The sequence below is a fragment of the Gopherus evgoodei genome, chromosome 3 (genome assembly GCF_007399415.2).
Source record: "Gopherus evgoodei ecotype Sinaloan lineage chromosome 3, rGopEvg1_v1.p, whole genome shotgun sequence".
NCBI classification, from domain to species: Eukaryota; Metazoa; Chordata; order Testudines; family Testudinidae; genus Gopherus; species Gopherus evgoodei.
Genome location: NC_044324.1, coordinates 126,808,273 through 126,823,251, shown reverse-complemented (window position 1 = coordinate 126,823,251; position 14,979 = coordinate 126,808,273). Strand labels below are relative to the sequence as shown.

The window sequence follows — 14,979 nt, the reverse complement described above, 5'->3', positions numbered from 1 at the left end:
CCTTCCATATACACAAATTCAGGGGTCATGCAGTTGTTGCTCCAACTTTGAGTGCAACTGCTACTGTTCTGAGACTTTGGGGAGTGGAATTTTTTCTCCTTGTCTCTGCAAAATTCCCTAGCATCCAGCTGAGTTATTTGGAATAAATGCTGGAGAAAGGATTTTAGCCTTAACTTTCTGAACTTGAGATTCTGCTTATTATTCTCTTCTTAAATTAATGTAATTCTGGGGCATAGTGCCATCTTGCTTAGATATCTTCATCAGACTGTAATATTCATGAAGCAAGGAGGGGCCAGTTTTAGAGCAATGAGTTAATGGTTACAAAAAAGGAACTTAATGAATGAAACCAGATTCAATGCCCTACTCAATCCCAAAACTCTGAATAAATTCCAGACACTGTATCCTACTTCTATTTCTGAACTTCCTGGAAGTGCTGTCTTGTGGACACTGCATGTATCCATGCCACAAACTCCTTTAGCTTCAGTGGAGTTGCTTCTTATTTTCACCATTCTGAGAAGAGAATCCAGGCCTCTGAGTCCAAGAAATTATCACTGACTGACAAAACAGAAAATATGGAGTCTGTATTAGTTAACTAAAAAGTTATATCCATTTTGCTCAGGACAGCTTTCTGGAAGTATAAATATTAAATAACTTGTATATCCTGTATTGCTTGTAAAATAAATGTTGATTAAATGGATTTGAGCACTAGACATATGGTTGAACACTGCTTATTGTGTGACATGTATATTCAATAGCTCTTAAACACTACAGAGGCTTCCAGCATGCAGGAAGGACAGAATGAGTACCCAGTGTTAAATTTAATAGTAGTTAAATAACTTGAACGACTTAACCCTCAAGTTTATCATTTACATATTAAACAATGTAGTCTTCTGATCTCCTATCCAGTGCTTAAAGTATAACAAACAGGGGATAGCTTTCTTCTAAAAGTGGAAATGGATTGGGTTTTTCCCCCCTTCTTCTGTATCCAATTTTGCCAGTAGCATCTGGTGTTACCCATCAAATCATATGTTAATAGATCATCATTCAGATCAGTAGCACCAAACAAAGGGAAACTTAGCAGCTCTTAGGTACTAGAGACATATGCTAATTTAAAATATCTCTCAATTGGTATTTTGTTGGGCCTCATTAGTATGCTCTTGGCTGCCAAGGGCCTCTTTGTTCTTCTCAATCCTACTGAACCAAATAATGCAGATGCACCTGATTGGCCTAGCATCTTCAGAAGCAAGCAGTGACATCAGATGTCATCTAAACCAGCCTTGAAAGAGAATCCATTATCAACCATTCAGAATCCAATCTCCTTTAAGAACAGAGGCAGTAATTAAATTCTGCTGTGTCTTTGCAGTATGTCACTTTATTCTTGAGTTTTATGGGTAACAAATAATCTTAGTGGAAAATCAATAGAAAACCAAGGTACCCTGCCTCTTAAAATAAAACAAATTTAATTGGTATCAGGATTATGAACACAAAAGTGAACACCATGCAAAACTCTATAGTTATGAATGAAGCCCCATTGTTTTCATTAGTTCTTGACTACAGTGTAACTAAGGAGAATTTGGCCCAATGTATGTAAACAGTTACAAAAACAGAAGCATATTCTAATGATACTTTCTTTTTGCAGCCAAAACCCTACTGCAGATGAAATTATGTCTTGGGCTCAGAATTTTGACAAGATGATGAAAACACCAGCTGGTAGGAACCTTTTCAGAGAGTTTCTTCGAACGGAGTACAGCGAAGAGAACCTGCTTTTCTGGCTTGCATGTGAAGACCTAAAGAAGGAACAGAACAAGAAAGTTATTGAAGAAAAGGCGAGGCTTATATATGAAGATTATATTTCTATACTTTCACCAAAAGAGGTAAAGCTGGAAATACTAAACTTTCATTCGGTGTAATCAAGGATGGCAGTGCTGCAGGTTCATGTGGCGGGGTCAGAAAACATACCTGACTTACTAGGTCAGACAGATTCTTCACACTGAGGCTCTCCAGCCAATGAAAAGGGGCCAGGGTTGGGGGCATTTGGCATCATTCACTCCACCTTCTCAAATCTCTGAGTAATGAAGCAAGGCTCAGTGATCACAAGGCCAACAGATGTATGTTGTTTTCTGCTTTTGTAGCGGAAAGTTCCTTTTAGTGATAGGGAGTAAGCCAGGGAAGACGACTTGAGGACGTGGTGCCTATCAACAACTGTGACATCCCAATGAATAATCCCTTATAATACTTAAAAAGTTGTGTGTGGAGTGATGTCCTGCAATCACTGTTGGGGTTGGTTTGTTCTCAATATTTTAGATAAATGCTTGGATCATGTCAAGTACAATTAGTTCCTTTACTTTCCCTACACTTTGGACAAGATCCTAAGCTTTTGTAATCCATTCTAGCTCTAAACCAATGGAGCTATATTGATTTATACCAGCTGAGGACTTGGCCCTATACATTTATTCTCCAGGATGGTCTCAAGAGGTAATAGTTTCCATTGTCATTATCTTGCCTTTCTTCTGTCTTTTAGTATGCTATGTTGCTTTTGAGCGATACCACTGTAGTAAGCTAATAATGTTTTTCTCTTTCACTTATTAATACTCAGATGGCTTTCTAAGCCATCATATAGCCCACAGCTCTCTCCAGCTATTAGGACTGCTGTAGCATTCTAGTTTCATCATGCTTAATAGCTCAAAAGTAGTACCAAATTTCATGCTCAATGTACATAAAGTTTTCCATGCAGATTCCCTTCAGTTTCAATGGCTATCCCAAATCATCTCCTGTCATTACTGTAGATCTTAAGAGGCAAGCAGGAGACCTCTTGAAACCACTTAGCCAGAGGCATGTGAGCTGGGAATCTTTTCCCCGGCCACTATGCATCCTTTTCCCTATGTTGCTGTGGGTTTGTCTGAACTATAGCTGTTTACAAACCACTTTAGTGCAAAAGCTTTGTAGACCAGTGTGACATTCCCCTGGTGTTATCTGGACCAATGATCTGCTAGGGCACTCCAATCCTCGACTCTGGGAGCCAGCCTTACCCTCCTCTGCTGTGAGAACCCCCGCTCCTGGGCTGTTCACTCACAGCCTCTGGCATGTAAGCTGCTCCTTGGATTGTGCAACCGAATGACACTAGCCAATATCTCTGGTCCCAGACACAACCCTAGGAATCTCCATCTTCCAGTGTCCAGTTATGCCCACTGGACACTGCAAGCTTATATGATTTTGTCAATTTAACAAACAAATTGATATGTACCAGGCTTGTTATCCCAAGGGGAATCTCTGACACGCTTCAAATCAAACGCACTGTTTCGGGCAGAATAAATAAACAAATTATTAACTACAAAATATAGATTTTAGGTGATTATAAGTCAAAGCACAACAAATTGGATTTGGTCAAATGAAATAAAAAGCAAAATGCATTGTAAGCTGATCTTAACACTTTCAGTACTTTTACAAACTTAGATGCTTCTCACCACAGGCTGGCTGTTTGCTCTTCAGCCAGGCTCTCCCTTTTGATCAGCGCTTCAGTCGCTTGGTGTGGTGTCTGTAGATGGAGGTGGAAGAGAGAGGAAGAGCATGGCAAACGTCTTTCCCTTTTATCATGTTCTTTCTTCCCTCTTGGCTTTGCCCACCCCTTCAGGATCAGGTGAGCATTACCTCATCATAGTCCCTGACTGACCAGGGGAAGGGGGCTGACTCACTCAAGAGTCCAACAGGTCCTTTGTTGCTGCCTAAGCCAGTGTCCCGTGTTCCTGTGAGGCTGGGCTGGGTTTGTCCTATACATGCCCTGATGAGGTGCAAACTGCCCCTCTGTTCCTGGAGAGTTTTGCCCGGGCTTGTTTTAAGCCATGAGGACACATTTTCAGCCTCATAACTATAAACGTGAAATTACAACCTATAACATTACTATAACAACAATGCTCAGTGCCTCATGAGCCTTCTGAAGACACCTGACATGACAAACTTTGCATTGGATACCATGCAATCATATTATAAGGATGAACATAGGGATGCAGGGTGCTCCCCCAAGATATGGAATGTCACAACAAGCACTCAGTTATGCATATAAACTGAAGTCATCTTTGCCTGCACACTTTACAGGGTCATTGAGAAAATTTTAGTCAAAATAGACTACAGGTGTGAAAGGTGACTCTTTTTAAATTCCATAAAGTCAACCAATTTTCACCAGAACACTCACCAGCAAATATCTTAATAAGGACTACTTGATGCCACTTTCTCTAACAAAGAGAATGAATCTGCTAGCTGCATAAAATGAGAGCCTAACTCTGTTAACTTCATGTACTCAAAGGCAAATCACCCAAGAGAAATCACTTAAAGCTAAGAATTTCAAGTCTAGGATAGCGAAGTACAGTTGGTCAGGAGTTGAAATCTGCCCCAAGCAAGTTCCAAGGTTGCAATACTTCCCCTTGCAGCTGCTTCTTCAGTACTATAATACAATACACTATCTTGTCTACAGCTTTAGCGATGCATGTTGAATCACACAGTGCTGTGTGCATGATAGGACAGAGTTCACAACAGCCATTTATATGAAAGTACACAATAAACAAGACACAAAATATTCTACAGAGTAAATATAAAAAAGTCATAGAAAAACTTGCTAGGAATGTGATATTTGCAGTTAAATTGGCATCATAATAGTGCCTTGTGACTAATAAATGATTACACTATAGAATGCATCTTGGAGAAGTGGACTTACTCTATACAAAGACTAAGCCAATAAAGATGTATTAGACTATTATGACAATAGTACAAGCATACAAGAATGGAAAAAATACAGGATGCTACATGTAGCTCGTAAGGCTGTAGAGAAAACTTGCATGTTATCTTAACTATTTCAATATGGTATTTGATTATATATGTAAAGACTTTATTGCAATGCATACGCAATATTCATTCCTGATTTTTTTTAATGCTTAACCATGCACCTTTAACGTTCCTCTAACATCAGGATGTCTCTATTGCTTTTGGGTTTATATGGACTAAATATATTTGGACAATATATATATTTTTTAATATGGGGTAAGTGCAGATATATAGAGCCAGATCCTCAGCTGATCTAAATAGCATAGACCCATCGAAGTTCGTTGTGTGGCTCAAACAGAAGGATCAAAGCAACAAATTGTTCTTGGCTCTTCCATATCAATGCTCTATCTTTTTTCTTCACAACTAATATTTTCCTAACTAGACCCATTTAGTTTTCCCCATTGCAGTCATATTTTACTTAATCTGATATGAATCTTATGTTTTAGTAGAACATCAGGGGCAATGTGCCTCTGTCCTTCCTAGATGTCAGAGTTCATTACAAAAGGAATATAAGGCCAGAAATTCAAGTGGAAATTTCAAAATTGCTACCAAGTTAAATATGAATATAAAATTGCCTAAAAGAGGAAATTACTAGAATCTAAAAGACCTTGAATGGAAGAAAAAAAATGAAACTTAAGACTAATAGCAACATTAGCACAACAATTAAAAAAAAAAACTTTTGGCAATCTGTGACTAGTAAGTATAGTGTTAAAAATAAAACAAAAAACCCAACAACCATGGTACAGTAAGCAGAAAATTTCAGAAGACTGAAAAAAAGCAACTAGGAGAAAGCATTTCAGCCAATTAATGAGTCATTCAGTATTTCCCAGGAGGAATATGTTTAAGTTTGGAAAAGCTGAGAAAATGATCAAAGTAAAATGAAATGTATATGGAGAGATCCATGTTAATGTATAGCTTTAATTGCCCTGCATTTTTGCTGTAATATAGTGGCATCTTTTTTCTCATAGTACCTAATGTGAACACAAAGACCAATGCAGTTGTAGTTTTGCCCATACTTGTATAAAATGGACTTTTGAAGAAGCCAAGTACACAAAAAATATAATTGACAAAAGGAAACTGAGCTCTTAGTACTCTGTGGATTCTTCTTTTTTTGGGGGCGGAGGTGGCGGGTGGAGGCAGAGAAGATCTATGAAATATAGATATTTATACGGCCCTTTCCAAATCTGTTGTTTAACAGACATCTCTTTCTATTCTCTTCAGGTTAGTCTTGATTCTCGGGTGCGAGAAGTGATCAACAGAAACTTGTTGGATCCCAGTCCTCACATGTATGAAGATGCCCAACTTCAGATATATACCTTAATGCACAGAGACTCTTTCCCAAGGTTTTTGAACTCTCAGATGTACAAGTCTCTCATCGAAAGTACTGTAGGCTCTACTTCTGAAACTTAGTTCTAATTTTTGGATGAAATAATTTGGGTTTTTTTGGGGTGGGTGGGAGGGAATAAAAGTAGTTTAATAACATCTGGCGCTGAGTTCCTGGAGAACTACAGTTTAGCACTACTCAGGCTACTGTGAAGAAAACAAATACATATGATGGTCTCTGTCTACATTTTTACCAAGGTCCTCCTTACTTGAGTTTGCGGGGGAGGGAACAATGGATTTGCCAAAATACATTTGTTTCACACTCCTTTCACTTAACGGCAGTCAAGATTGCAATGATGTATTTGTAGTTTTATGAACAGTCTCCTTGTGTATTTTCACACTGCATGTGCAAGATAAAATTGCTTCACATATCACTTAGTTGTTGCAATATTTAATTCAATAACATAAATTATATCTGTATTTAAGAACTTTTTTGTGCAATACAGTCTTATGGTACATAGAAATAATTGCAGCAAACCAGGAAGGGGCTTGCATTTTTTTTAACATCACTAACATAGAAAAAAGCCAATTTTTCATGTGTAGCATTATTCAACATGCTCTACTGAGTACAATACACTGACTTTTTGAAGCCAATAATTCTGTATAGGAAAAAGAGCTATTTATCACTGTTTATTTAAAATAAATCAAAGTGGGGATTCCTCTGGTTGTTCACTGCCAAAACTGGCATTTTCATTAGCATTTGCAATGATAAAAAAAAAAAGAAGCACAAACCACTTAAAGGGATCCATGTCTGGGTGACACAATTTATGCGCTGATATTGTTTAACTGTTATAAGAACAAAGATTTTCAATGTACACTTCAGATGTCAGATACTGTAATTGATTTATTAAAGACTGGTGATCCAGTTCTAACACTGTTGTCTAATGTTATGTACTTCAGCAAAAAAAAAAATAGTTTATAATTTAGTTTTTGAATAAAGAAATTTAATAAAAGATTGCCTACATGTAGCATTTTAGAGCATTTTAGAGCATTTTGATGAATTGCATCAGTCCTGTAAGATATTTTTCTTTTAAAGAGAAATCCAGTGAAAAGATGGTTTGTTTGTTTTTTTTTAAAGTAATATTTTACAAAGGGGGAGAGGGGCTAAGGAAGACTTATCACAGCTTGCTGTCTCTGATTTTGAAAAACTCCTTGAAAACAAGGGGTTGTGGAGATTAATGTTCAAGGGCCTGTGATTTTATACTCCTTACCCAGGCAACACTGTTGAAGTTAACAGGTGTCTTTCTTGGGTAAAAAATTCTGAATATTAATGGCCCAGTACAATCAGAACTAAGAAGGCAGCACAGTGCTCAAATCGCCTTGCTGGCAGGCTACTTTTTGCAGGTGTCTGGCTTGGCCTTTTTTTTTTTTTAAATTGTCCTATTTTGATATGCACTTTGATGTTTAAAGATACCATAACTTGTAACTTACAAAACACCATCTTCATGCTTAAAGTACACAGAACTATATTCTGAGTGCTAGCATCCCCTGCAAACTATCTTGAAAGATAAATGATAGAATGGTTTTGAATAAAAGTTTAAAATGTCCTTATTGCTGGGAACATTGTCCTTATACTAAGGCTTAGAGAAAGGCAAGAGTCTTCTCCCTTACACCCATAGAAATATGGAGTAACTCCATTAACTTTGGAGTTGACAGATTTTACCATTTTGTAATGGAGCAGAATCTGGCCCTGAAATGTTGAGCCCTTTCCCTCGGTCTGTAAATTACTTCTGATGGGCCGACCTCTGTGCACAGCCCTATTGAAGTCAATGTGACTCATACAGGCACAGGGATCTGCTTGTATGGAATAACTTGCAGGATTTCGAGATTAGTTTATTTTCTGGGTTTTTTTTCCCCTTTATTTTACTACCTCTCACTCACATTTATTATTATTATTTGTTTATTTATAGAATATGTTTCAAATAGCTGGTTTGGGGAATTTTTTTAAAATTATCATTTTTACTTGAAACCTGTGTGCTTTTTCTGGATGAATATGAACAATCTGAAGAATTGTTTCTTAAACTCATTTGGTTTTGTAATTTGTATAGAATTCAGGAGATTATTAAAAGGGCTATTCTTTATTCCCTATGCAAATATTTTAAATGTTGTAGTGTATGACAAAATGGGATTTTAAACAAATTCTGCAAGGCAGAAAACAAAATTCTGTTTACAGTGGCGTTGCTGACTATCCTACTATATTCAGCACTTTTAAATATTGTTGTTTATGAAAATGTAGTTTAAAATGCAAGACATATTTATAAACGTTTCTTTTAATAAATACCTGTTTTGTTTGAAAGTGTTGTTGTGTTATGACATACTTTATTCATGTTGGTTAGCTATTTACCATTATGAATAAAATATTCAATTATATTGGTAGAGTAATAGCTATTATGAATAAAATATTCAATTATATTGGTAGAGTAATAGCTATGATGTTTACAAAACTTTTCTTCCTGAAGGAGGGGATGGAATTCAACAAGGAAGAATTGCCTCCTTCTACTGTGAAATACAATTTTAAAAATTAATTTAAGATGCTTTTTCTTAATTAGAATTAAATTTGGTCCTGCATATCTACTGTGCCATTTAGTTAGAATGATATTTACTATGGTACTGTACAGATATAGCATCATATATGTATATATTTATATGGCATGATTTTAGGTTTGCTAGTGTTTGAGGCACAATGCATTTTGGTGCGAACAACTAGACAATGTGTAATAAGACAATACTGCACGTATAAGCCTTTAAAAATGTAGACTTGAATATTCTTGATGTTACCATTTGATGGTGACCTGCTAGCAAAAAGCTATCTTTATAAGATACTTTAGACAAGTAGATGTCTTGTCAAAACAGACAGTTCATCCTTTTTAGGACACTTCTAACTAAAGGGCCCTAAAATACATGTTGGTTTCTAGTACAGGTATTTCAGAAATCTATATCCGGAAACTGTTACATTATTTTAAGAAATACTGCATAGGTCTTCAGTGTAATATTGCAATGAGATTATGTTCTAAATCCCCTATTTTCAGGGATTTATAAACTTACGATTATTTATGACATAGAATCTTGCTTCCAAGGAGTAAATATTAATATAATTACTGTTAATATAAATTTCAATAATTAGTGTTTTCAAAATTATATGAATAGTCAATTACAGTCCATGTCAACTTATTGGATATCTCAAACTGTTTAAATTTCTGAAATTGATATTGACAACAAATTAGATCATAACACAATCTCATTGCTTTTGGTACAGTATTTTGAAAAAAATGTAAACAGCCACACTATTAAACTTGAAAACTGATTTACTTTTACATATAATGTACAATAAAATTTTTAAACTGCCCAATATGCTTATGCTATAGACTGGAATAACATATGTATACACTGTGCCACTTCTGGTCTCATGAAAAACTGAAATGCAAGTTCAAAATATAAACATAAGCTTTAAATAAGAAAAAAATAAGCTTAAATGCACATACATCATAGGGCCTAATCCTGCAGACACCTGTGCATGGCACTGAATAAGCAAAGCATTTAGGCATATGCCTAAATCCCATTGGTTTCAAAGAAACTAAACACGGGCTTTGCTGACTTGGGGACCACGTGAGTAACTTAGGGTTGCCCAAATAGTCTTATTGAAGCCAATAAATGGTTCTGTTTAAATTACTCACATGCATAGTTGTTTTGTGCTCTAAGACAACAGAATGCAGGAAGCTATCCCCATTTTTCAGGTTTAATAAATATGGTCCAAATTCTGACTTGGAGTCATATTTTCTCCCCCAGCATAGGATGTCTACAGATTGCACCTACCTTCACAGGCAGGTGCTATGGAGGGGGATGCTCTCCCTGGGAGAGCAAGTGGATATAATTGTTGCCATACATCAGGCTGGGGGGCCATAGAGGGGACAGCAACTTTAAATTACAGTAAGAGCTTCCTAGAAGGCTTGTTTGCAGAGGCTTGATTCAAAGCCCACTGAAATTGTTAAGACTATTTTCTTCAATGGCCTTTGAATCAGAATCCTGTCCCACAAGGAGTAAGGCCTGCAGCATCAATGGCTGTAAACCTTCTCCTTGCAGCCAAGGACCCACAGCAGGCATCCTGCTGATGGAACCCAGTGACTGAGTGGATTTAGACTTTACATAGATGGATAACCAAAATGTCAGTTTCAACTTGCTTGTTCCTCTCTGGCTTCCAACCCCAATGTGGGGCTTAGGAGACCTGTGTTTTTAATATGTATGCCCACTGACAGAGCTTCAACTCCATTCTGCATACTTCTGCCAATAACAAGAGTAATCTGTGAGCGGTGGGAGGACAGTGCATTGTGGTACCAAAATCTATCACTGTTTGGACTCACATTAATACTGTTTGCAAACTTGGGAAACAAGTATGCTAGCTTAATGCCTGGAGCCAGAATTTGACCCTACTGGTCCCATAAACTAAGATCTCAGTACAAAAACTTTCCCTACAATTTAAAATTGTGATACAAGCCAGATAATTCAACTGCTGACAGTAAGTCATTAATTCATGCTGGCTTTTTCCCTTACAAGCTTTAATTTACACTAAATCATCCTGTACTCTAAATTTCCTGGCTTTTGACTATTTGTCACAAAGCATGTTAATTATACACAGAATTTATGAAATTCATAACTACTAACATTCAAGGAACTCAAGTATTTGGTCCTATGAAATCCATAAAGCTTCATCATTTTTCTTTTCTCCCTTTGACAATGATGCTTACTGTATTAAATTATCCATCATACTTCAGTGAACTCCACTGACAGGTACCAGTGGATCACAAAGAAGCTTTGCATACATGAATAAGATTTCAGAGGCAGTGCTTTAGGCTATTTCTTAATGCCAGACTAACTTCAAAGACTGTAAATTCACTGCGTATCCTCTAAGTGTAATTTTCTTCTTTTAAAAATATTGCTGTTACAATGTATTTTGTCAATCCAATTGTATACAGTGACAGACCTGCTGAAAATGGTTTTCTAAACATTGCAGAATTACCATTTTTGATCACCCATTCATTTTAATATCCACAAACCATCTTCTCATGTTGAATGTATTTCCTGTGGACTTCCAAAATTGATCTGCATTACAAGTTTTCATTTCTGACTGTTTTGGCAACTTTACATGAATATGCATTACATTAACTTTTTTTTTAAATAAATCTTTTGAAATTGACAACTCACTAATGTAAGCTTGGGAGAATTTACTGTTACTCTACAGGTGTCTGTTAATTTAGTTGTAAAGTATGCTTATTTATTTCTGTTAATTTAAGATGTGAATATGAAAGGAAAAACAGAATACTTTGATTTGATTCCTTCCAATGGCTGTACTATAAGATTATTGCTTAACACAATTTTATGGATAATTGCACTTTTTATAACATAATAAAGTATATTCTTTAAACTACTTATGTTTTGAGTTTAGCTGAGAGTCTTACTTCTGATGTCATCCAAAAGAAAGTGCCTTCATTGCAAACTGTTTGCACACAAGGAGATATCAGAAGGGATGAACTGAGAATACCAGACAGCAAAAATAAAGTTATCTCACAATCTTTTATCAAACCACAGCCTACTAAATGACCTCTTTGTATAGCTTTTATATTTCTAATTCAACTGAGCACTAAAATGTATTTAGCAGACGTGTTTTAGAAACTGACGTCCCTATCCACTAAGCTTTGACTGAAATAATTCTTGAAAATTGCCCTTATCTCTTTCTTACAAAACATTTTAGTTCTGCTTTTACTTTGAATGTTTGATTTTTGCATCTGCTGTAACTACAGGATACATATGCAAAGATGCCTAAACTATTTTAAGGATGTTCCTTCAACACTATATTTTTGAGGACTCCTTATAGTAGGAGGAGTGGCTGAGAACTCTGAAATTATACATAACAAAAGCCCAATCCTGGTACAGCTTTTACATAGGATTACAAACACTTCACACATATGTTTATCAGCACCTCAGTAAACTGACTTGGGCCTTATTTATCCTTTTTTAAAATAATTTAAGGTATGAATTTAAACAAATATAGTTATACCAGTCTAAACATCATTGTTGACTCTTATTCCAGTATGTCTTTTTCATGTTAGCTTATGTTGCTCAGGAAGGGGTTTAAACTAAACAAAACAAACACAAAAATTTTTATACCTGAAAATCTGTAAACATAGGATTATACTGGAATAACTGTTAAAACTCTTCAATATTGACAAGCCCTTATTTTGAGGATAGTTGCTCTGATGTGAGTATGGGGCTGAAGTGACCCAGGTCTGAGCAGGTGTGGAATCCAGTGTTTTTAGTTTCAGATCCATGAAGTATGTAGGTACCTAACTCCCTGAAATCAATGGGAGTTAGCTGCCTAACTACCTTGGAGGATCTGGGCTTTTGTGCTTGGGCTCATCTACAGTGTCCATCATATATCTAAGTCATAGGAGTTTGAGAAAATAAGATCCCTGTCCCTCAGATGTTTCCCTTTGTATGCTGGAATAATGGAGGTTCCCACTGTTAACCATATGGAACAGCAACAAAACGGAAGAAAGGGAGTGGGTTAGATCCCTGAGCTTGCCCCTAAAGGAGAAAAGAATGCCTTTACAAGGAAAAAATAGCTAGTGCTGATTGGGGAGAGGGAGAGAATAGGATGGCATATCTTATCTTCAGTCAAGGTGTGTTCTTGTGCAGTTCATCCTGGGAAGAAATCCTCCCTGCTACTTCCAGAGTCAACCTCTGTACATGCACAAAAGCTCCCCATCATTATTCATAGAAGGGTAGACTCAGATGGTGGTCCTGCCATCAGTATGCAAGTGGTGTGGCAGCATTTGAGTAAATTCCGCAGCCAGTGCTATGCAGGTCAGGCTAGATGATCATTATGATCCCTTCTAGCCTTAAAAGTCTACTAACAGAGTAAGCTTGGCTGTGGAGTTCTAGCAGCCTTCACACTACCTTTGAGTGCATCAGCGTTAAGCATTAGAGACAATGAGATGATACAGTTACCTTACTGAAACAACATTTGACAGCTCATGTATGTATGTGAAGATGTACTTTAGTAAAGAAATGGTTCAATCTATTTCTCAGTGGGTAAAAGTCACATGTCAAAATCACTGCCACAATGGGTACTCTTGTTGTCAGTCTCCGCATAAAAGACAAAAATTCAGAAGGAATGGAGAATGAACGGTCATTATCCCATAGATGTAGGGCTTCAAGGTCAGGACTGTGGACATATTGGTGGGCAGTTGATGGAAGCTTGCACTAATATTGAACCAAATATGGTTTGTGGAGAAACTGGAGGGGCTGTAGAGATGTAGGAGGGAGAGGTGAAGAGGGGATGTAGGGGAGGAAAGTGTACAGGGGCTTTAGCAATCTATAGAGAAGTGGAGAGTAGGGGCTGTGACAAAGTATAGGAGGAGGGATGTTAAGAGAGAGAGGTAAAGAAGGGATATACATAGGGATGTACAGGGGCTACAGGGATATACATCTAGGAGGGATATGGGCTGTAGAGATGCATAGCTAGCAGGAGTACAGAGGCTGCAGGAATGTATAGGAATGTATAACTGGGGGAGACAGGCTGTAGGGATGTATAACTACACGAGGTACAGGGGCTGTAGGGATGCATAGATAGGAAGGACACCGGGGCTGTAGGGAGGTATAGCTAGGAGGGGTACAGGGGCTGTAGAGATGTATACGGGCTGTAGGGATGTGTAACAACACAAGGTACAGGGGCTGTAGGGATGCATAGCTAGGAAGGCCACGGGGCTGTAGGGATGCATAGCTAGGAAGGGTGCAGAGGCTGTAGGAATGTATAGCTAGGATGGGCACAGGGACTGTAGGGATGTATAGCGAGGAGAGGCACAGGGGCTGTAGGGATGTATAGCTAGGAGGGGCACAGGGGCCATAGGGACATGTAGGGGTGTATAGATAGGAAGGACACGAGGTGTAGGGAGGCATAGCTAGGAAGGGCACAAAGGCTGTAGGGAGGCATAGCTAGGAGGCGTACAGGGGCTGTAGGGGTATATAACTACCTGAGGTACAGAGGTTGTAGAGATGTATAGCTATCAGGGGCACAGGGGCTGTAGGGACGTACAGCAAGGAGGGGCGCAGGGGCTGTAGGGACATATAGGGACTGTAGGAATTTATAGCTAGGAGGAAAGCAGGGGCTGTGGGATGTACAGGGGTTGTAGGGATGTATAGCTAGGAAACGCACAGGGGACCTAGGGATGTATAAGGGCTGTAGCAATGTATAGCTAGGAGCAGTGCAGGGGTTGTAAGGATGTATAGGGGCTGTAGGGATGTTTACCTAGGAACTGTACAGATGCTGTAGGGATGAATAGCTAGGAGCAGTGCAGGGGCTGTAGGGATGTAAAGGTAGGAGGGGCACAGGGCCCATAGGGATTTATAGGGGCTGTAGGGATGTATAGGGGCTGTAGGGATGTATAGCTAGGAACGGCACAGGGGCAGTAGGGATGTATAGGGTCTGTAGGTATGTATATCTAGGAGGGGAGCAGGGGTTGTAGGGATGTATGGGGATGTAGGGATGTTTACCTAGGAACTGCACAGATGCTGTAGGGATGAAAAGCTAGGAAGGGCGCTGGGGCTGTAGGGATGTATAGGGGCTTTAGGGATGAATAGCTAGGCGGGACGCAGGGGCTGTAGGGTCTTACAGCTAGGAGGGGCGCAGGGGCTGTAGGGTGTATAGAGGCTGTAGGGATGTACAGCTCGGAAGGCACAGGGGCTGAAGGGATGTACAGCAGCTGTAGGGATATTTAGCTAAGAAGC

General features: G+C 38.2%; 1 protein-coding gene across 4 annotated transcripts in view; it reads left to right on the top strand.

Annotated features, from left to right (window-relative positions):
- The window catches only part of RGS17 (regulator of G protein signaling 17), an 89,125-nt gene extending 82,886 nt beyond the window's left edge, over window positions 1-6,239 (top strand). For all 4 annotated transcript variants that reach the window (XM_030556613.1, XM_030556611.1, XM_030556610.1 and 1 more), the window contains 2 exons: window positions 1,640-1,874; window positions 6,037-6,239. In XM_030556613.1, the coding sequence (XP_030412473.1) occupies window positions 1,640-1,874; window positions 6,037-6,225 (424 nt within the window). In that variant the 3' untranslated portion in view covers window positions 6,226-6,239. The remainder of the gene's footprint in view (window positions 1-1,639; window positions 1,875-6,036) is intronic.
- The last annotated feature ends 8,740 nt before the right edge of the window (window positions 6,240-14,979 follow it).